Genomic DNA, 23604 nt, shown 5'->3' on the forward strand with positions numbered 1-23604 from the left:
TTCTGTAACAGATATGGTATGAAAGTGAATTTGGGTAAAACTAAAGTTAGGGTGTTCAGAAGGGGGAGCGTTTTAATTAAGAATGAAAAATTTTATTTTGCAAGGGAACAGATTGAAGTGGTTAATGCTTATTAATACCTGGGTATGTGGTTTACACCAAAATTGTCATGGTGGAAAACCAGACAACATTTAGCAAACCAAGGAAAGAAGGCAATGCTTTCTTTATTAAGATTTGTTCGTAAGCAGAAATGTAGTTGTAACCAAGCGCTGTACTTGTTCGACCATATGGTTGCACCTATCTTATATTATGGATCTGAGATATGGGGCTTTGAGCCTGTGGAATGTATTGAGAATGTTCAGTTGTCCTTTTGTAAGAGACTCTTATGTATCAGTTAGAGTGTGAGCAATGTAGCTGTTTTGGGCGATCTGGGTAGATTTGCATTATCCATTACCTATATAAAAAGGTGCATAATGTATTGGATAAAATTAGTGTCCATGCCTAATTACCGGTATCCAAGAAAATTTTATAATATGCTCTTTCAGTTGGATGAAGTAGGTAGAAAAACATGGGTTACCTACATTCGAGTTCTACTGTATCTCAATGGTTTCTCTAGTGCTTGGGAGGCCCAAAGTGTAGGTGATACAAGAATATTTACATTTATTCTGAACCAACAATTAAGAGAAAGAGCACAGAATGCATGGTACACATCAGTCTTAGATAATAAGAAGTTAAATATATATTCACAATGCAAATCAATGGTGGTACAGGAGAGCTACATTGCATCTGTATATAACATACAGTTGTTACGATCTTTGTTGTTATTCAGATGCTCTGGACACTGTTTGGCTATTGAGGATGAGTAGCATTTTTTGTATGACTGTTCTTTGTATATGGATCTGCGTAAGAAATATCCGAGTGATCTCACACTTGTTGTTGATGTTTGTGTTGATGTGTCACAGGTTTGTGAGTCAAAGCATGCATGGAGATTAGCATTGTACATATATCATGGAATGAAAACAAGAGCATCTGTCATGCTATTGTAATGTTGGAACTATGGGCCGAGAGGCCATGTATTCCTGAATAAACTACTACTACTACCTAAAGAATTAAAAAAGTTAAATTTTTGTCAAAAAGGGATCAGTATATTTGGAAGGAACAAAAGAAAGTCCCTTTGACAGAACGTCAGTCTCTTCAATACTAAGTGGTCTTTTAGATAGGTTTACTATATTGGATACCTCTGGATACGCCCGCCCATTTCATGCTGCACAAAAGTAACCATACACAATCATGATATTAAGTCACCCATAGCCAGACATTTTAATGAATTTGGGCATGAAATTTGTACTTTGAAATTTCTAGGCATTGAGTTAGTCCAGCGGTTCTCAATTCTTGAATTTAAATTTAAATTGTATTTCACGAGTTCACATCTACGTATATTAATACAGTAAGTTTATGCGTATTTGGCGTGCTGTCCAGGTGGAGGGCTCCGAGCACGGGATGTGGCCCGAACCCAGAGTACTCCCCCCTGTTGTGGTAAGAGTAGATGGATCTATAGTGAGGAGAATGGGGTGGAGGAGGGATGCTGAAAACTGTCAATGAACAGAGGTAGGTTCTGCTGTTATTTATACCTTGTCATGAGTTGATTACTGATTGGTCTCCACTTGTATTAATCAGGTTAATGAACTGCGACTGTTCCTCCTGAACTTTGTTATAAAACAGCATTTCACGAGTTCACATCTACGTATATTAATACAGTAAGTTTATGCGTATTTGGCATGCTGTCCGGGTGGAGGGCTCCGAGCTCGGGATGTGGCCTGACCCAGAGTACTCCCCCTAAAACAAGAGAGCAAAAGGACAGCCGCCGGACTACGAACCCCCCAAAACGCAGAGATTTGGTGGGCTGACGTTTTAGAAGTATGTTCATTTGACCAGGAGATCTCGCGTTGCCTCTGGCAGAAGCAGAGGAGCAGGCAGGTCCTGTTGGTTAATAGTTGAGGAAGAAGCGGTTACGATGTCGGGAAGACAGGCTCCACCGTCTGCCTGCGAGGTGTAATGATGTATTGACTAGATGCGTAATGTGTCCGCTGGGAGGCTGAGGCTCGCTGGACAGATAGAGGAAACAAATTATATACCTGCATCCGCTGGAAGACTGGCTCGCTGGACGAAGAACAGAAAGAGATGGATGCATACTGCGTCCACTGGGAGACTGAGGCTCACTGGACAGGTAGAGGAAATGAATGGGTATTTAATTAATAATAATTAATAATAATTCCTTACATTTATATAGCGCTTTTCTAGACACTCAAAGCGCTTACATAGTCGGGGGGTATCTCCTCATCCACCACCAGTGTGCAGCATCCACTTGGATGATGCGACGGCAGCCATAGTGCGCCAGAATGCCCACCACACACCTGCTTACTGGTGGAGAGGAGACAGAGTGATGAAGCCAATCAGCAGATATGGGGATTGTTGGAGGCCATGATGGTCCGAGGCCAATGGGCGAATTGAGCCAGGATGCCGAGGTCACACCTCTACTCTTTTCAAAAGACAGCCTGGGATTTTTAATGACCACAGAGAGTCAGGACCTCGGTTTAATGTCTCATCTGAAGGACGGTGCTTGTTGACAGTATAGTGTCCCCATCACTACACTGGGGCGCTAGGACCCACACAGACCACAGGGTGAACACCCCCTGCTGGCCTCACTAGCACCTCTTCCAGCAGCAACCTAGTTTTCTCAGGAGGTCTCCCATCCAGGTACTGACCAGGCTCAGCCCTGCTTAGCTTCAGTGGGAAACCTGTCTTGGGCTCCAGGGTGATATGCGTCCGCTGAGAGACTAGTGCTCGCTGGACAGACAGAGGAAACAAATAGGTATTTACAGTGTCCGCTGGGAGACTGAGGCTCGCTGGACAGGTAGAGAAAAAAAAAAAAAGATGTTTACTGCATCTGCTGAGAGACTAGTGCTCGCTGGACAGACAGAGAAACAAATAGATATTACTGCGTCCGCTGGGAGGCTGAGGCTCGCTGGACAGACAGGGGAAACCAATAGATATTTGTGTGTCCGCTGGGAGACTAGTGCTCGCTGGACAGACAGAGGAACAAAATAGATGTTTACTGAGTCCACTGTGAGACTAGTGCTCGCTGGACTGATAGAGGAGACAAATAGGTATTTTCTGCGTCCGCTGGGAGACTAAAGCTCGCTGGACAGGCAGGGGAACCAAATAGATATTTCTGCGTCCGCTGGGAGACTAGTGCTCGCTGGACCGACAGATGAGACAAATAGGTATTTTACTGCGTCCGCTGAGAGACTAGTGCTCGCTGGACGGATAAAATGTAAAAATAAAATTTTTGATTATGTTTGAAAACGGCGGGTTATGCAGGCGGGTTATTTATTTATTTTTTATGGGGGAGGTACAGAAAAGGCTCCTGCGGGAGCAGACACTGCTGCGGCAGTGGAGGGATACAGAAAGGCTCCTGTGGGAGCAGACACTGCTGCGGCAGTGAGGAGATATGGAAGAGGCTCCTGCGGGAGCAGACACTGCTGCGGCAGTGGGGAGATACGGAAAAGGCTCCTGCGGGAGCAGACACTGCTGCGGCAATGGGGAGATATGGAAAAGGCTCCTGTGGAAGCAGCTCTGCATTTAACCCATCCAAAGTGCACACACAGCAGTGAACACGAACACACCGTGAACACACACCCAGAGCAGTGGGCAACTATTTATGCTGCGGCGCCCGGGGAGCAGTTGGGGGTTCGGTGCCTTGCTCAAGGACACCTCAGTCATGGTATAGCTGGGCCGTGATTCGAACCCACAACCCTAGGTTTAGGAGTCCACTCTCTAACCACTGGGCCCTGACTTCCCCCTCCTTGACTGTGGGAAGAGTAGACAGGTAAGTAAGAATCACTCCTCTTGTTTTGGCCTTCAGGCCTTTTTTAAACAGCCTCCAAAATTCATACTAGAGCTGCAACTAACGATTATTATTTTTTTTTCAATTTTTAATTTTTTTTATTTTTTTGCGCTAATGATATGTACAACTTCTAATATGATATTTCAACCTTTGTTCATTTTCAACCAATGTGGTGGAAGTTTTTACAGTATAAAATAATAACCCTAACTAACCCTAACCCTAACCCTAGAGGCAAAGAAAATAATTTTACTATTGTAAATATGAGTTTATGATAGCGTTTATAATTAAACCACGGTAGCAATAAATTTACTGTTGTCTGAGACGTCATGAAATGTTCTTTAGCATCACGACCATAGAATGTAGTCAGGGTTCTGCTAAGGTTTTGCATGGTTTCCAGAGATCTGGAGCTGATTCTGGTTTGTGACTATTGTCTTTTAAGGGGCCGTTCACATATCACGTCTCTTGCGAGCTCAAGTTCATCATTTCCAATGTAGACGCGCGATAAGCGTGCTCAATATGGAAGCGACACGCTTTTTTTTTTTTTTTAGGCGCGTCCGCACCGCATCGAGTTGAAAACATCTCAACTTTTCAGAATGCCGCAGCGCAAGAATATCAGACATGAACCAGGAAGTTGGTCACCCACTCACAGGGTAACCAGTTAAACTGCATGGAGACACCGGAGAGCGCCTAGATGTTTTCTCTGAGGTGCTCGCTCATCGCAGTTGTGCTGCCATGGTACACCATATCGGTTTTGCAAAGGGAACAAAGAGCCATTTTATTTGTCCTCTGTTTAAAGTATTCTCATACTTTTAATAACCGTGGTCTCTGTTTGTGATAGAATGCAACTTTCTTCATTCACAGTATGCCATTATGCGAGATGTAAACAGTGTGACGCGTCCACGCATTTCACGCGCGTCGACGCGTCGTTGCAGCACTAATTAGTGGTGGAAATTATGATTCTTTCTAGAGATTCGTTCATTTTCAGTTCGTTCACCAAAATGATTCGTTCAGATTCGTTCAGTGATAATTTCTTCGTTTTACACAAAATATGCCAGCAGGTGGCAAAAAGAGTGTATTATGTGTTATGTCTTAAGTCAACGAACGCATTCACTTGTTAAAAAAACTGATCTGGCTTTATTAAAATGTGTGTATAATCGCATTCAATATATAAAGTCTAATTGAGTTGTTCAGATGAACAAAGCACAGGGTTTCTTGCCTAATTAGCATTTTAATTGTTTGGTCAGACAGTTTGTATATTATATATTCACATCCATAAATTGGGGATTAAACCTTTCTTTTACTATCTATGGATTAAACGTGGAGTTGCTAAATATCAAAACGAGCGTATGTGCACAGTACTGTACCTATAACTGCGCTTTGCATTTTCCGAGATAGACATGCTAAATAGCAGACTAACCCAGTTTACGCTAATTCATTTCAATCACAAACGACATGTATCCATTCATTCAGTTCGTTCACGAATGACATGTGTGCCAGTTCAGTCATTTCACTCACGAACGATAAGATCTCTAGATCTAGTTCAGACTCATATGAAACTCGTTCATTGAAGGGCGTATTCGTTACTACATTCAACAAATCACATACTCTGTCACATCTCATACTCGAAGGCTATCGGCTCGAGGTTGAGTAATTCTTTGACGGGATGAAATGGTTGTTACCCGGTTCACTGAGCTGCGCATGCGCTGCTTATAAGCGCCGCGCTGCTGTGGAGGGAGGAACTTCACTGAACGGGAAATATGAGTCTGTGGATTACGTGAACGATTCGTTCACCTAAAAGATTTGTTCAAAAAGAACAATTCGTTCACGAACGACACGTCACTAGCCCTAATGGATACATTTGGAACACTGGTTTCATGTTGTAGTATAGACTGTGGAAACAGAGGCTTCTGAAAACTATGAATATCATTATACAATGAATATCGTTATGTCTGTAAAACATACCAAGACATGATTATGGCAATAACGTTGTAACGATATTAAACTCCATATCATCGAGAAGAAGGAGGCGGGAACCGGCGCACAATCAAAACATTTAATAATTCAAAAATAAACACAAAACAGCGCATCAGCCCCTCACGGACGACTGATGCGCACAAAATAAAAAGCAAACATAAAATAATGTCCCAGGCCTGTGCTCTCTCGTCCTTCACTAGAGTCGCTCCAGTTTTATATCCTTCCATCTCCTACGTGGGACTCGATACCGGCGGTGGGGCGCAGGTGCAGCTCATCTTCAATCACTACACCTGGCCTCACTCCTCGTTCCCACGCCTCTCGGCCCTGCCCCACTCGCCACAAACGTTAATTGCAGTTATGTGCTATTCACTTCCAAGCAGTTCTAAAGATATTTACTTGCATGCTTTTCTCTAGAAAGACAACAGAATTTTACTCACACTGCTGTCCTGTGGCAAAATGAGGGTAGTGATCACGCCAGTAGATGGTGAAATATGTCCCTAAAAAAATTGGTCCTGCCAGAATAATTGCATGAAATGTATGTCTGTAAAACCTCAGTGAGGTTTAAAACATGCACGGTAAGGCAGATAATATCTTTGGACATTTCCGTGTGGATGATGACTACGTCATAGCCTCATTTAACAAACTTTAACGCAACATTTGGAAACGATTGTCGCATTTCTCCCTCTAGCGGCATTCGTGCAGAACTTTCAAACTGGTCGTGCAGCAACTGTTACCTTGACATGTTCACCATGGTAAAATTAATAATCAGTGTTGGGCAGTAGCGTCGCTACAAGCAGCGAAGCTACTAATTTAACTACATTTCTCAGTAGCTTGGTCGTAGCTTCGCTACTTTCTGAATCAAATAGCTTTTCAGTAGCGAAGCTCTTTTTTTTTCTTTTTTTTTTTTTTAACCAAGTAGTGCGGTAGCTTCCACACAAGCTACATTTTCGCAAGCATTTCTGAAGCTCAAACTCAAATCGGGAAATACAACTGCTAATATCGCTGATCCTGGATCAGTAGTGACGCGACGGTGCTACTTCTTGTTCGTGTTTATGGTGGATAGCAACCAATCTTCTTTATGATGCATTACCGCCACCTTCTGCTCCGGATGGTACCACTCCTTGGCCAGTCACGCAAAAAATTATTTGATGAAATGATGGCATAGGATGAGGTCGGAGAACAGTTAATCCTGAGGAGTGAGTCGCCGTGGCCGTACCTCGACAAGTACATGACACTGACCGAGATAACAGAGAGAAAATATGTTTTCAGATGCTGCTTGTAAAAATGATCAGGGTCCCCCTTACGAAAGGAAAATATATTTACCAATATATTTCTTAAAATATATTGTGATATATTGTAATATATAATTTTCCTTTTTATTTCTAATCTTTTATATATTTGAATACATTTAATAATAGTTAACAAGATATAGGTAATTCTGACCTCGCACCGATAGATCTGATTAGAATACATCACATCCGGTCGGGCGTTCGCCCACGGTCTAATCGCTGAAGTATAAATATTTGTACGCATCCGAGGCTCAATTTGGATCCGAAATTCCACATACGTATGTGATCGGAACTCCACGCGGCTCCCGCACTACTTTCTAGCCGCAAACCTGTATTTAGCGTCTTCACCTGAAAATGTATTAATTTATGATGCACGGTCTGCGCCACTAGAGGAGGCGGCCTCAAACTGTGCCTCGGCCGGAAAAGCCGCGGTGAAGGGCTGAGCCGCGGCGGGAAGTGAGAGAGGCTTGCTGCTGCTGCAGTAAGAACTGAGGAGCGGGCTGGTTGAATGCCTGCTGGAGCTGCGATTCCAGCACTCAAAGAGAGCCCGGTCTTGATCGGATCAATCGTGGTGTCGAGCGAGGCGAGCTCTGGCTTTGCACGGTCTATTGGCCACGACGTGTGGCTTGGCGAGAAGAGCAGCTGTCGCGATGACGTTTGATGGTGCTCAACTGCAGTGTTTAATGATTATGGGTGTTAGCAAAAGTAGCAGATCTGAAAAATCCCCGGTATGGCTCTCCTTGCTGGAAGGAAAATTGGGTCTGTGATACGATGACAGACAGTGCGAACCGGGATGCTGAAAACTGTCAATGAACAGAGGTAGGTTCTGCTGTTATTTATACCTTGTCATGAGTTGATTACTGATTGGTCTCCACTTGTGTTAATCAGGTTAATGAACTGCGACTGTTCCTCCCGAACTTTGTTATAAAACAGCATTTATTTACAGAGATATATGATGTCACAGTTGTCCATGTGTAAAGACGCTGCGTAGCTCAAATGAATGAACGTTCTGAAGTGAGGTAAACTTCAACAGATTTCCCCTGCTCAGGGAGTAGGGAGCAATGAACAACTGGAACACAGTCCATGCACGGAGCTCACTTCTAACGAGCTGATTATCTGAATCAGGTGTGTTAACAAAGAGAGATGTAAAATATGTAGAGCAGAGGGGTGCGAGGAGTGGGATTGAGAACTGCGGAGTTAATCAAACCTCTTCAACGGGGAGGTGATAGGGAGCGCTAGCTTCTTCAACGAGAGGCTTTTTGGATCTGCACACTTAAAACAGTATACACCAATGGTTTAAATGAAGAATTACCTTTAAATTGTTTTTTGTGAAACCATTTGGGTTGCAATCAATAGGTGTTATTACTGTGGTAATGAACATACACTTTGTTGACCTCTGTTGCTATAGGATTTAACCCATTTTCAGGTTTCCTTTTATGAGTGGGATGTCATGACACTTGCAGATCCTTAAAAAGAGCCTTTTCGTTCAAAAGCCTCCAACACTGCCAGTTTAGCAGAAGATGCAGTCAGTTCAACCTCCTAACCGAGCTGCTCCCTTTTCCTCCTCAACTGCTGCTCCTGCTCCTCAAGAGCATGACTATCCTTTAAAGCTGCAACACGAGCAACATTTTACCCTTGCAGAGGATGTAGTGCTGATTTTACTACTGCTCATGCTGCTTTTATTTGAACGCTTACTTTCAACACTGTCATTTGGATTAATACCATCATCAATAACATCACATTCCTTAAACACATTACCTTCACTACACGAAACCCACTGTTTTGCATCAGCAATGCACTCATCATTAAACATCATTTTTGCCTTAAACCATGTTTCATGTTCTTCCTTTTCACCGGGTGGCAATAAACCCAATAAAGACTCATGCATGCTTTTTGCATTAACACATACCTCAGTGAGCTCATCAAGAGCACTTTGAACTTGTACTTTGTCACCCTTTTGAATATAACCTTGCAAGGATTTTCTTATATTATTTGCCTTATTCAATTTGGCTTTTCTGCAAGCTTGCAACTTATCCAATTTACCAGCTAATGCTTTAAATGAAAGCTTAACACGTTTTTCAGTTTGTACTTCCACATTGCTAACCACACTATTTGATTTACTAACAGTTGACACACCAGACCCCACAGTTTCATCCGATGTTGCGTTGCGTGTCTCCATAAGTATTAGTCTATTTGTAATAGTTTGTTGCAACAAACATTCAATGTGTCATAGTTTATTAACCGCCAGCGTCGGTGAACAGACCGTTTAATTATGTGCACACAACTGAATGGCCATAAACAGTATAGCGCTAGACATACCTCAGTGCGTTGGATGTCATTAGATGATGTTAATGTTTTCTTCAGCCAGCTTTAGAAACTTATAAATCCAGCGTCGCGACGTCTGATAGCAAACCGCAGATGCACTCTTTCACACAGACAAAATCCAACGACTCCCGTTAACACCGTGTCCACTTCATCTTCAATGTATCCAAACGTGTTGAGGTTGCAAACAAAGTTCCACGAGTCAGGTTTTTGACTTGCATTGTAGGAGCCAAATCTAATACTTTAAGCTATTGCGTTATTTGATGCCGGAGAATTTAGGTTGAGGAGCTTTCTTTCTTTGATGTACGTTGTTTACTTAGTTCATTAGAAATAAGAAGACCATTCTTCTGCTTGCATCACCATAAACAATTAATTGGTTCCACAAACCACCAGCGTGTATAATGTCCACTTCAGTATCCAGATGCATACTTTAAAAGGAAACTTAACAAACGTTCACAACTTTCGCGCTATTACGGTCAAAAACCGTTTGCCCTTCCGGGTCTTCTTCTTCTTCTTCTTCTTTTTTAAATTGGCGGTTGGCAAACACGCTTTCGGGTCAAACACCTGCCTAGAAGGAAGGGCATAGGCATATAAAAACCTAGACGCCTCATTGGCCGCTTTGAGCCGTTGACGCATCCGCCATGTTAGTGAGGGCAAGACATTAAAACAAATGAAAGTAAACGGGGGAGCTGCGGTTTTTACTGAATAAAAACACGATAACGTTCACATTTATCAACCGATTTCAGAGGTTTATGATCTACGTGCAGTTAAAAAAATTTCCCTCCAGTTATTTAGTTAGGTTTGGAAAATTATTAATTGAAAGCTCACATTTGTCTCACTTGTTGATTTCGTTGATTTTTTCAGTTTACAAATCTGTTAATTTAGTATAACTGTGACATATTCATGCAATGTCATTTGAATGTACATTAAATGATATGTAGTTGTTTTATTGCTTTCTCTGTGTTCAATCCCAACATTTTTCTTTCTTTCTTTTCTCTCTTTCTTGTGTCTCAGGTCAGAACACAGCTCATTCCCTTTGAAATACTGGGATAAAATCTAAATAATACATCTTTAAACACTAATAATTACTATCATTGAGAAAATGTAATAAAACAAGTAAATACAAATCAAAAGTGACACACTTTTAGTCTGCTTTTCATTTTGATAGCACTATAGCCTACAGATGAACTAATAATAACATGTAACTGATGAGGCTATGGATCCAATGAAAATGAAAATATGCACTGATACAGTGCACAGTAGAAATATAGTAAAAGTGATATCTTATATTAAAAAGTATATGTAGTACAACTTAAAGTAAAGTGAGTAATATGAAAAGCGAGTACAATGGTACAATAACATACCGGTATGTGATATAATAGATTTATAATAGCATAAAATTAAATGTATAATATGAATAATACCGTAATAAATAACTGAACAACAATAGGTTAATAATAGCAAGAAGAATATGTAATATCAAGGGTGGAATAATACATAATAGACAAAAATGAAGAATAAATTAATATTAAATTAAAGAGTAAAATAAAAATACTAAAATACTATTTTTGTAATAATTATTAATCAAATTAAGACACAACTAATGACACAACACAAAAAAATTGTGGACATGAGTTCCAAATTGTGTTTAAGTGTAAGTGTAATATATCTGTACACACACACATATACATATATACATATATATTTGTGGGAAGTCGTGGCCTAATGGTTAGAGACTCCCAATTGAAAGGTTCGAGTTCGAGTCCTGGGCCGGCAGGAATTGTGGGTGGGGGGAGTGCGTGTACAGTTCTCTCTCCACCTTTAATACCACGACTTAGGTGCCCTTGAGCAAGACATCGAACCCCCAACTGCTCCCCGGGCGCCGCAGCATAAAACCCACTGCTCCGGGTGTGTGTTCACAGTGTGTGTGTATGTTCACTGCTCTGTGTGTGTGCACTTCGGATGGGTTAAATGCAGAGCACAAATTATGAGTATGGGTCACCATACTTGGCTGAATGTCGCGTCATATATGCATATACATACATATACATGTGACACTGAGGGCTGGAGTAATGATGCTGAAAATTCAGCTTTGCATCACAGGAATAAATTATTATTTTAAAGTATATTCAAATAGAAAACTATTATTTTAAGTTGTAATAATATTTCACAATATTACTGTTTTTTCTGTATTTTCAATCAAATAAATGCAGGCTTGAGCAGAAGAAACTTCTTTAAAAAACATTACAAATAGTAATCTTTCCAAACTTTTGGTCTGTACTGTATATATATATATATATATATATATATATATATATATATATATATATATATATATATATATATATATATATATATATATATATAAATAGAAAATCCTAAAAAAACAGTGATTCAAAATTCTGAATAATTCAGATTGCTTTCATTTATTTATTTCAAAATGTTTTGTGTTATGTTGTCCGTTGTTGATAGTTTTCATACTTAAACTGTGAAAGGAACATTTTTAACAGCTTTTATGATGCAGAAGCTTGCATCATAATTTTCTGAATATATTATTCAGGTGTTTTGTTATTTATTTCAGAAATCCTTGTGATATACAATATTCAGTTTGTGCTGTTCTGACTTAATCAAAATAGTGTTTTAATTGCTTTGTTTTACTTTGTGTTTGTATAGACCATAACGCATAAAAGCTCATTAATGGGAACATTAAAGAAAGTTCTTTAAAAAAGTAACTAAAAAGTTACTTTTAACAGTAATGCATATTTCTTAGTAACTAGCACAATGCTGGTGTTGTCATAATGTTCACCCTTGGAGATTGAAAATGTTTCTTTTTTGAGACCCCAGGAGCCCAAATTCAGACCCAGAACAATTAAACCAACAGAACAGGTGGGAGTTCAAAGGAGGAATCTTTATATTACCAAACTGCAGGGAGAGGAAGAGTAGATATAAGTCATGATCTGCAAGATTAACCACAATCTGATGCGATCCAACCACCTCAGAGAAAACCAGTGTTTAGCTGCTGCAAGAGCTTTTGAAGCACAGCAGCTGTGGTCAAAGAGTTCTCGTGTGTTCGGAGCGGGATCGCCGAATCATTTGAGTCAGTTTCGGGAGTTCGGATCGGGATCGCGAATCATTTGAGTCAGTTTGGGGAATGCGAATAATTTGAATCAGTTTGGGAGTTCGGAGCGGTTCGCGAATCATTTGAATCAGTTCGGGAGTTCGGAGCGGGATCGCGATCATTTGAGTCAGTTTTGGAGAATGCGAATCATTTGAATCAGTTCGGGAGTTCGGAGCGGGTTCGCGAATCATTTGAGTCAGTTTGGATGTTTGGAGCAGGTTGATGAATCATTTTAGTCAGTTTGTGGTTCGCGAATCATTTAAGTCAGTTCGGGAGTTCGTAGCGGGTTCGCGAATCATTTGAGTCAGTTCGGGAGCTCGGAGAGGGTTCGCGAATCATTTGAGTCAGTTCTGGAGTTCAAAGTGGGTTCGTGAATCATTTTAGTCAGTTCGGAGTTCAAGCATGAATCATTTGAGTCAGTTCGGAAGTTTCGGAGCGCGCATCTAATGTATCTCTTGCTCTGGCTACTGTGTATAGACCACCAGGGCCAGAATTCCTAAAAGAATTTGCACATTTCCTCTCAGACCTTCTGGTTACAGTTGATAAGACGCTATGGGAGATTTTAATATTCACGCTGATGATACAAATGATGCATTAGGACTTGCGTTTACTGACTTAATAAACTCTTTTTGGAGTCAAGCAAAATGTCACCGGGCATGTCAGCGTTTCCGTCTTGGCAGAACTATTGTTCCAGCCACCAAAGACAGATTCACAAATAACCTGCCTGATCTATCTCAACTGCTATTTGTACCCAAAAATACACATGAATTAGACGAAATGACTGACAACATGGGCACTATTTTCTCTAATACATTAGAAGCTGTTGCCCCCATCAAATTGAAAAAGGTTAGAGAAAAATGTACTGTGCCCTGTTATTACAGTAATACTCACTCTCTCAAGAAAGAAACTTGTAGTCTCGAACGCAAATGGAGAAAAACTAACTTGGAAGTTTTTAGAATTGCATGAAAAAACAGTATGTTCAGCTGTAGACAGGCTCTAAAAACTGCTAGGGCAGAGCATATACACAAACTTATTGAAAATAACCAAAACAAAACAAGGTTTTTATTAGCACAGTGGCTAAATTAACAAATTACCAGACGCCACCTGATTCAAATATTCCACCAACGTTAAATAGTAATGACTTTATGAATTTCTTCACTGATAAAATAGATAACATTAGAAATACAATAGCGAATGTAGATTCTACAGCGTCTAACACTTCAGTTTCATCCATCGCACCCAAAGATAACCTGCAGTGCTTTACAACTATAGGACAGGAAGTGCTAAATAAACGTATCACTGTATCTAAACCAACAACATGTTTATTAGATCCTGTACCCACTAAATTACTGAAAGAGTTGTTATCTGTAGCCGAAGAACCGTTTCTCAATATTATTAACTCATCGTTATCTTTAGGTCATGTCCCAAAACCATTAAAGCTGGCAGTTATTAAGCCTCTTATTAAGAAACCAAAACTAGATCCTAGTGTACTGGCAAATTATAGGCCTATTTCAAATCTTCCATTTATGTCAAACATTTTAGAAAAGTTGTGTCTGCTCAATTGAGCACCTTCCAGCACAAAAATGATCTGTATGAAGAATTTCAGTCAGGTTTCAGGCCCCACCATAGCACAGAAACTGCACTTGTTAAAATTACAAATGACCTGCTTCTTGCGTCAGATCAAGGCTGCATCTCATTTCCAGTCTTACTTGATCTTAGTGCTGTGTTCAACACCATAGATCATGACATACTCATAGATCGAATACAAACCTATACAGGTATTCAAGGGCAGGCTCTAAGATGGTTTAGATCCTACCTGTCCGATCGCTACCATTTTGTTTATTTAAATGGGGAGTCATCTCATTTATCATCAGTAAAATATGGAGTGCCACAAGGATCCATCCTAGGTCCCCTTCTATTTTCAATATACATGTTGCCCCTTGGTAATATTATTAGAAAACACGGAATTAGCTTCCACTGTTATGCTGATGATACTCAGCTATATATCTCAACGAGACCATATGAAACCTCTAAATTATCTAAGCTAACAGAGTGTGTTAAAAATGTAAAAGATTGGATGACCAATAATTTTCTCCAATTAAATTCGGATAAGACAGAGATATTAATTATTGGACCAAAAAAACACTACACAGAATCTTGTAGATTACAATCTGCAACAAGACGGATGTACTGTTACTTCCTCTACAGTCAAAAATCTGGGTGTTATATTAGACAGCAACTTGTCTTTTGAAAATCATATTTCCCATGTTACAAAAACTGCATTCTTCCATCTTAAAACATTGCCAAGCTACAAAACATGTTATCTGTTTCTGATGCAGAAAAGCTAGTTCATGCATTCATGACCTCTAGACTGGACTATTGTAATGCACTTCTAGGTGGTTGTCCTGCTTCGTCAATAAACAAGCTACAGGTAGTCCAAAATGCAGCAGCTAGAGTCCTTACCAGGTCAAGAAAATATGATCATATTACCCCAATTTTACAGTCTCTGCACTGGCTACCTATTAAGTTCCGTATCAGTTACAAATTATCATTACTTACCTATAAGGCCCTAAATGGTTTAGCTCCTGCGTACCTAACTAGCCTTCTACCACGCTACAAACCATCACGCTCCCTAAGGTCACAAAACGCTGGACTTTTGGTCGTTCCTAGGATAGCAAAGTCCACTAAAGGAGGTAGAGATTTTTCACATTTGGCTCCCAAACTCTGGAATAGCCTTCCTGATAATGTTCGGGGTTCAGACACACTCTCTCTGTTTAAATGTAGATTAAAAACACATCTCTTTCGCCAAGCATACGAATAATGTATCTTAAATTGTGAGTATAGTTGTATCTGATCAAATGTGCATTCTTATTCTTTAAGCTTGGGATGAAATAATTAATTTTACTTTGTTGGAACAGCAGCTATGCTAATGATGTCTCTATTTATTTCTATGTTTTTCCACGGGATTTACACAAGCTCCAGTCTGGATCCAGAACACCTGAGAAGAGATGATGCTGACCCTCAGAGGACCTCATATGATGCTAACCCTGAATCAACAACAGAACTAACAAATATTGCTACAAGTGTGACTGCATCATATATTAATTATTAATAATATTAATAATGTTTATCATCTGGCTGACTACTACTTGTATACATTTTTCTACAAATCCTGTTATACGTGCACAAACTGACAGTCACCACTTATAAGCTATTACTAAATATTGTAAAAACATAATTTTCTGTAAAGTTGCTTTGTAACGATTTTGAAAAAAAAAGCGCTATACAAATAAACTTGAATTGAATTGAATCATTTGAGTCCATTCGGGAGTTTGGAGCGTGTTCGCGAATCATTTGAGTCAGTTTGGGGATCGCGAATCATTGTTCGGGAGTTCGGATCGTGAATCATTTGAGTCAGTTTGGGTATCGCCGTTTAACTGTCTATGGGTATCGCGCGCCGCGAATCATTTGAGTCAGTTCGGGATTTCGGAGCGGGTTAGGGAATCATTTGAGTCGGTTTGGGGATCGCAAATCATTTGAATCATTTTGGGAGTTTGGAGCGGGTTCGCGAATCATTTTAATAAGTTCGGGAGTTCAAAGCGGGTTCGCGAATCATTTGAGTCAGATTGGGGATCGCGAATCATTTGAGTCAGTTCGGGACTTCGGAGCAGGTATATATATATATATATATATATATATATATATATATATATATATATATATATATATATATATATATATATATATATATATATATATATATATATATATATAGTAACTATAACTAGTTATTATTTCTTACTAGCACAACACTGGTGTTAACACATGTTTGAGTGCGAGTATGTGAGGTTTACCTTGCTCAACAAAATCTCAAAGTATAGTTATGTTTATCACAGACCAGAATATGAGATGGTCCCCTCAAAAACCTTTATATTAATCGAAATTAATAATCATTGTAACAACATCACAATGAGTTTATCGTGATATTGCAGCTGGATTCACTATGAGTTCCTGTGTTTTTTATTTCTAGGCTATTAACATCATGTAGTTTTTGTGTAAAGACACACGCAGTATACATTATCAGCATTAAACAGCCTGTGCAGTTTAAATGCAGTCAACAGTATTAGAATATGAGCCGGTTCATTCTGCCGATTCATTCAGGGCTGCTCTGGGTTTAGTACAAACACAACACTAGACTAGGGAGGTATAGTCTTGTCTCTGAGAACAGCTTTCCTCAGCTTTCCTTAAGGCTGTCCTTGTCCTGTTTGCAAATGACTAAAAGGGAAGAAAAAATAATACATAGAATCAGTTCACAGTTTTATGAAAAGCAATGAAATCCTTATAATCAAGGGATGATAAACTTAATCCGTAACACTTTTGAATAACGGTCCATTAGTTAATATTAGTAAACTACTTTAGTTAAAATGATCTAAGCAAGAACAATCCTTCTACAGCATTTATTAATCTTAGTTGATGTTCATTTCAACATTTACTAATGCATTAATTTAAATCAAAAGTTGTGCTTGTTAACATTAGTTAATGCACTCTGAATTAGCATGAACTAACAATGAAAAACTGTATTTTCATTAACTAACATGAACAAAGATTAATAAATACAGTAATAAATGTATTGTTCATTGTTTGTATTGTTCATTAACTAAAGGACTAGTATTCTAAAGTGTCACCACTTAATCTTTGTAAATAAGTAACGGTAATGAAATTAAAGAGAGAAGATTTGGCTCCATCATTAACATTAAAGTAATAGTCTCTTGTGTGTAAATCTGCACACTGTCCTCTGGCGGTGAGACTGTAGAGCTGCAGCTCCAGATATTACAGAAGAAGAAACCTCAGACTGCAGGTCCACTCCGAGGATCTTATATTATTAACCTTTAGACACGTACAAAGTGGAGTCATAATGTTCAAGGGTTTATTTTAGTTAGATGTCATTTAGAAATATGGCTTCATAATTTTCATATTCTAGCACTAAAATCTAAATGTTGAAGTTTTTAATCTGCTCAATCAGCTTTCAAAGCAGGACATCATCAGAATACTATTTCAGATCTGCATTGTTAAATAATTAATAACTCTTTTTTTTATATGAACGAATGGGGTGGTTTATAATAAACATTTTTCTTCATTATTGATGTCAATGGGGGGATCTTTAGTGTGTGTGTGTGTGTTTTTTTTTTTGACATGTGTATTTATCAGAGTATTTTGTTGATTTGTTTATTCTCATACTAAAACAGCTGTGAATAAAATAATCTGCATAAAGTCTAAAATGTAAACGTAAAAAGAAAATAGCTTGTTCCTTCATGTCTGATCTAAATTTGTCTGTTAAAATTACTCTCTAAATGCAGAATACATAACAGTTTAGAATGGGTTTCATTGGGTTAACATTAGATCTCTTGAACAATCAATAATACTTTTATAGCATTTGTTATTCTCGGTTACTCTTAATCTCTACATTGCAAACATATTTTTAGCATTCACAATTAATTAGATTATCATTAATGTATTATGAACAAACAATTAGCAATAGCCTTTTTTTAAAATTAAAACTAACTTTGGTTAATTAGTTATAAGAAATTAAATGCAATGTTATTTAAAGGTGTGATTCACACTGTTGTACAGCCTTTTACAGAAATACTTCCTATAACTGCTACGCAATCTTATTAATTGTTTATTCTTGTTTTATTTAAAACAAGAATTACCCTTTAAAAAATGTTGTATGATGAATTACCACAAACCTGATTGTCTGTGTTGATGTATTACATAATTTCATGTGCTAATGTAAATTATTAAACAACAGTTAATTTATAACTGATATTTTCAGTTTTTTTTATGAGAAGATGAGGTTAATAAAGACAATGGTAATATAAAGTCACACCTTCCTCCTGATCCACTGAGACCATGTACAATTAGAAAGGGTGACGATTCTAAATGTATTTATTCATGTCTTTCCAAACCTGTGTCGTTTTCTTCTCATCTGTCATCTGGATATAGGACGGGGAATCTGTCAAGCTACAAAATGACAAAATGGTAATCATAAAAGGATTCAGAGGACTTGGTATATAACGATACAAAAATATGTGAATATGTCAAAGGTATTCTGTTCTTCACAAATCCACTTTTCGTGACCCACAAAATAAAAAGCCATGGAATGACATTAGGAATAAAATACCTTAATGTCATTTTTGGGAGAACTGCTAGTCTGTGTAAAGTTGATGTGTGGATAATTGCCGTTTTTTCTCCATCAGTCTTCGTTATTTAAAGCAATTGGTTCATAAGGGATCATCCCTGACATTAAATGCAATAATCCACACAGTACTACTGATGACAAAAACAAGCAATTCTTGCTCAGACATTGCGCGCTCAGGCAACTGTACTCCGCACGTGCCAGAGCCCCGCCCACCCAGCGTACGCGCACGGCGGCACGTGTGAAAGCACGAGCTCGACGCTAGGGTGGAAAAATACAACCGTAGTAGTGCACTAACACTATTATTGCTTTTAGCAGTTATGATTTAATGTACTGAGAAGTTAAATTAAAAATGGCATCTTAACATCTTAGCCTTAACTTGTGAAAATATAATAAAGTAATTAATTTTCCCTTTACAATACATGCAAAGGTAATAAATCCAAATGTTTCGTCGATTTCGTCTGTTTTCAGTGTTCAGGGACATTAATGACATTCTTAGGTTGTTTTGATGTTTTCTGAACAAAGAGGCTCGTCCGCTTCGTCCCGCTCATTGTTGAAGCGCTGAATTAACGGTTGACCTATCAGAGAGCGAGAATGCGCCCTGGTCTGTTTAAACATTCATGAGCCGTTGGGGAGATCACCAATCAGCGCGTTCCTCATGAATATGCGAGCGCTTATCGCAGTACGCTGGAGTAGGTCCTGTACAGTCTACAGCGCTTTGTGTTTTCTCAGACAGAAACAGGAGGATTGACGGATATAAGCGACGTTTGTGTATCATCCCGCATAATATCGCACTAATCATGCCCGGACAGGCGTCGGTGACGGTGGCCAGCGGCCCGCAGAAGTCGAACGGTTTTGTTTTGAAGAAGATTATGAATATTCCTCCTCCAAACATACTGGAGGATCAAGACGACGGTAAGAACCATGAACCTGCAAGAAAACAACTCGACACGTTCAACGCGTTCGGTCACGCGCTCGCTTCACCTCCAGCTGCGCGTTCACTGGGCGCTCAAAGAACAGAAAGTTCCCGCAGACAAAACAAATCAAAGATGCATGCATTTTGATATATTTACGATTTTGCATGTCTGTTACTTCAAAAATACCACGACCCACGTGTCTACCTTTATATGTGCATTGCTTAAAAAAAAAAAAAAACGATTTGAATAAGTTGTTCAGTGTTAACACGTAGAATGGCTAAAATCCTAAAAAAAAAAAAAAAAAACAATGGTGAAATTATGTACCATGTTAATAATGTGGTTACTTTGGCATGTACAGTGTGGAAGTACCATGTTATTCTTTGAAAAGCCTTTGTGTACCATAAAAATACCATGGTACAAGTAGTATGTATAAACACCATCATGTGGAGTTCCTGGAAATGTATTGGTCAAAATATTTGGGAACAATTTAACTGACTCATTACATATGGCCCATTTGGATTTCTAAAGTGTCTTCTAAATCATGATCATATTAATAATGCAGAAGAACAGTGGTTATACTATGGTACACTAATATAGTGTTTTCTCCTCTTCTGTTTAGTTAAGCTCATTCAGGAGTTTAACGTTTTATACCCACAGTAGGGCATCTCTTGGTTTGCCAATCTGTGAAGCTCTTTTCTCATCCTTTCTGACTTTTAAACCAATAACTAACACAGCTAGACTCACAAACTCACATTTAACTGGCAGAAAATGTGTAAGCTTACTGTAGCTGGCATTGACATTTCTACTACAGTAAAGACTACAGTACCCACAACTTGTGTGATATTTGACAGATATTGAGAAGGAGAAACAGGGTTCGACCTGCGGCGGGACATCCGGTGGCGGCGGTGGTTCGGGGGGTGTCTCGGCCTCTCTCACCCCCACCATCTGGGACAAAACCATCCCGTATGACGGCGAGACCTTCCACCTGGAGTACATGGACCTGGATGAGTTCCTGCTGGAGAACGAGATCCCCGTCACACTGGAGGAGGAGCTGAGCAGGGGTCCGTCAGCCCGAGACACACCCTCCGAGGAGCCGGCAACCGTCCCGCAGATGCCTGAGGAGGAACACAAGGACGACGAAGAGTCTGAGGACCACTCGCTCACTGTGAACATCGAGACGAACGCAGGTGAGACATACGAGCATTGTTTTTGAGCAACACATTTCTAAGAAAGCTTATATCTACCACGGGATAAAAAGGCATTTGTGATCTCACGATTCAGACTTTTATATCTCAAATTTGGTCAGAATTGAGAACATTTAAACATTTGCAATTACCTTATTTGTGTTTATTCCGTGAAAAAAAAGATAATTTTAAGAAGCAAACTTGGAATTCTGAGGAAAAAAATCTGAATTCCATTTTTCTTGAGGATTCCAAGAAAAAAAGCGAGATACAAACTCAGAATTCCAATATATAAACTGGCAGTTCTGAGAGAAAAAAAAGTCTCAGAAAAAGAATTGCGAGAGGAAAAATATTTTAATCTGATGATTATATTAGAGCAGCCATACATCGCTCTGTTTTCACCTTCCCAGAAGTCCAAGCGGCCCCGGACCGTGTGACGCCCCCTCCGATCGACCCAGAGGAGATCGAGGTGAGCGTGGCCTTCCAGCCGGACCCCACGGACCTGGTGCTGTCCAGCGTTCCCGGAGGAGAGCTCTTCAATCCACGCAAACATCGCTTCTCTGTGGACGAGCTCAAGCCACAGCCCATGATCAAGAAAGCCAAAAAAGTGTTGGTTCCTGCAGAGGCCAAGGTGAGACCGAACCCTCTGAGAACTTACCGAAAACATCCAGTCATTCAGAATGAGCTGCTTCTCCATCACAAACAGACTGGATAATCTAAAGCTGCTATTGGGTACCAATACAGATCATATCGTTATTGTTTTTAATTGTTTTTATTTTATTTATGGTCACCAATGAATCAATCACAATAACACCTGGAACATGAATTGGGTAAATTAGGGAAATTATTATCATTAATTGAAAACATAAAAAAAAAACTTATTTAAAGTAGAATAAAGGTTCAATTAAATATAATATTTTAAAAACGTATTTGTTTCTGCTTGTTGTCAAGAAAACATTTCGAATTTAACGTGAAGTACTAAAAATAAAAATTATAAAAACAAAATAGATCTATTTTAATAAAAATGACAAAAAAACGCAACACAATTAAAACAAAATATTACAATTAAAATATATATATTTTTTAATATTAAATCTAAATATTATAAAAATATAATATAATTATATAATATAATTAAATGTAAAAATTATATTAATATTAAATTACAAATTATATCAATAATGCTAAAATAACACTAATATTTATATATATCTTGCAATACAATAAACCTCAACTACATTGATTCTATACTCAAACAACTTTAGCAATAAGCTATTTTTATTATATATATATATATATATATATATATATATATATATATATAATATTATATGACATTGCTTGAAATACTTTATAGCACTGTAAATAATTCATTTTTTCATTGATTTGAAGCATATCTTTTCTAATGTTGTGATTGCTGCTTGTAGCTGGTTGGTTTGGATTATAGTTTATAATCCTTTAACAAAGACTTCTTAAAATCATTATAGGAAAAAAGAATATTCTTGGGGAACCAAGGCTGCTGAAAATGTGGATGGACACGCTGTATTGCACATGAATTTAAACTAAGGATAAAATTGCTGATGCTTTTTGTAATACATGTACAGTGTTGTTTTGTTAATGTTACGACATGTAAAGCTAAAGCTTGTTTTAGCCGCTTCGTTAATGAGATGTTTGCATTTCTCTGCAGGATGAAAAGTACTGGTCGCGGAGGAAGAAGAACAACATGGCAGCGAAGCGCTCGCGTGACGCCCGCCGTCTGAAGGAGAACCAGATCGCCGTTCGCGCCTCCTTCCTGGAGCGGGAAAACGCGGCGCTCCGACAGGAAGTGGCCGAGCTGCGCAAAGACTGCGGCCGCTGCAAGAAGATCATGCTGCTGTACGAGGCCAAGTACGGCTCGCTGTGAGGGACATGCTTCACCCCGACACACATCAGTCTCCCTTATAATTCACACCGCAGTCACACAGCCGGGGATTGTGGGTAATATGGCGCCGCGCAGGAGGCGGACGAGAACGACACGAGCGTGTGTTTGTAAAGAACGTTTGAAGAAGAAGAAGTCATATGATAACACAACATAACCTTTGACCTCCTCATTCTGCCCTCTCATTCGGTATGAAGACGAGATAATGTGTCTATGTTTGTGTACAAGAGGTTTTTCGCAGAAAACAAGCGCATGACCCTCGATATGAAGCAATTCTTTTCTTTATTCCTCGTAAACGAGCGTGCGACGGATGGTCACGATCTGTGAAGGTGAAGTCCGTAAATATATATACGCTTGTATTTCGTCTGCTAGTGTCGTCGTTTGTCGGGAATGACCTAATCGTGTAGAGTCGACACTTCTGTCATGCAGATTAACTCTAGAGCGATTCAAACACTTCTTCACCAGAGTTAAGCGGGCGATTATTGTAACGTGAGCGTCTGCGCTTGGGTTTAACTACGAGTGACTCATCCACTGGATCTGGTTTGTGTTCGGGGTTTGATCCACGGCAATAATGTGCAACTCATCTTTACCTCAGATCAGATGTTTCTGACGAGTGTCTTTTATTTATTTATTTATTTTTAAAATACCATTTTAGTCGGGCAGCTCAGCATCAGTTGAAATGCAAATGTAACTTTCGTTTTTTACATTCTTATCAATGACAGATTCGTTATTACATACTTCAATGAATTATTAGAATAATAATAATGCATTTTTAGATCAATTG

The 23604-nt window shown here is 39.0% G+C and overlaps 1 protein-coding gene across 1 annotated transcript; it reads left to right on the top strand.

Moving 5' to 3' along the window:
• Positions 1–19460: 19460 nt before the first annotated feature.
• On the top strand, positions 19461–23474 carry LOC113048662 (thyrotroph embryonic factor-like). Its single transcript, XM_026210521.1, has 4 exons — positions 19461–19719; positions 20573–20908; positions 21313–21533; positions 22590–23474. The coding sequence occupies exons 1-4, from the start codon at positions 19605–19607 to the stop codon at positions 22803–22805; spliced, it is 888 nt and encodes a 295-aa protein (XP_026066306.1). The 5' UTR covers positions 19461–19604; the 3' UTR covers positions 22806–23474.
• Positions 23475–23604: the final 130 nt, after the last annotated feature.

Source organism: Carassius auratus, chromosome 3 (assembly GCF_003368295.1).
Source record: "Carassius auratus strain Wakin chromosome 3, ASM336829v1, whole genome shotgun sequence".
Taxonomy (NCBI): domain Eukaryota; kingdom Metazoa; phylum Chordata; class Actinopteri; order Cypriniformes; family Cyprinidae; genus Carassius; species Carassius auratus.

Excerpts from the sequence above, each read along its gene's own strand:
- LOC113048662 (XM_026210521.1), top strand. The coding sequence starts at position 19,605 with ATGCCCGGACAGGCGTCGGTGACGGTGGCCAGCGGCCCGCAGAAGTCG. Across the intron at positions 20,909-21,312 it reads GAACATCGAGACGAACGCAG|AAGTCCAAGCGGCCCCGGAC; the intron begins GTGAGACATACG and ends TCACCTTCCCAG. Across the intron at positions 21,534-22,589 it reads TGGTTCCTGCAGAGGCCAAG|GATGAAAAGTACTGGTCGCG; the intron begins GTGAGACCGAAC and ends ATTTCTCTGCAG.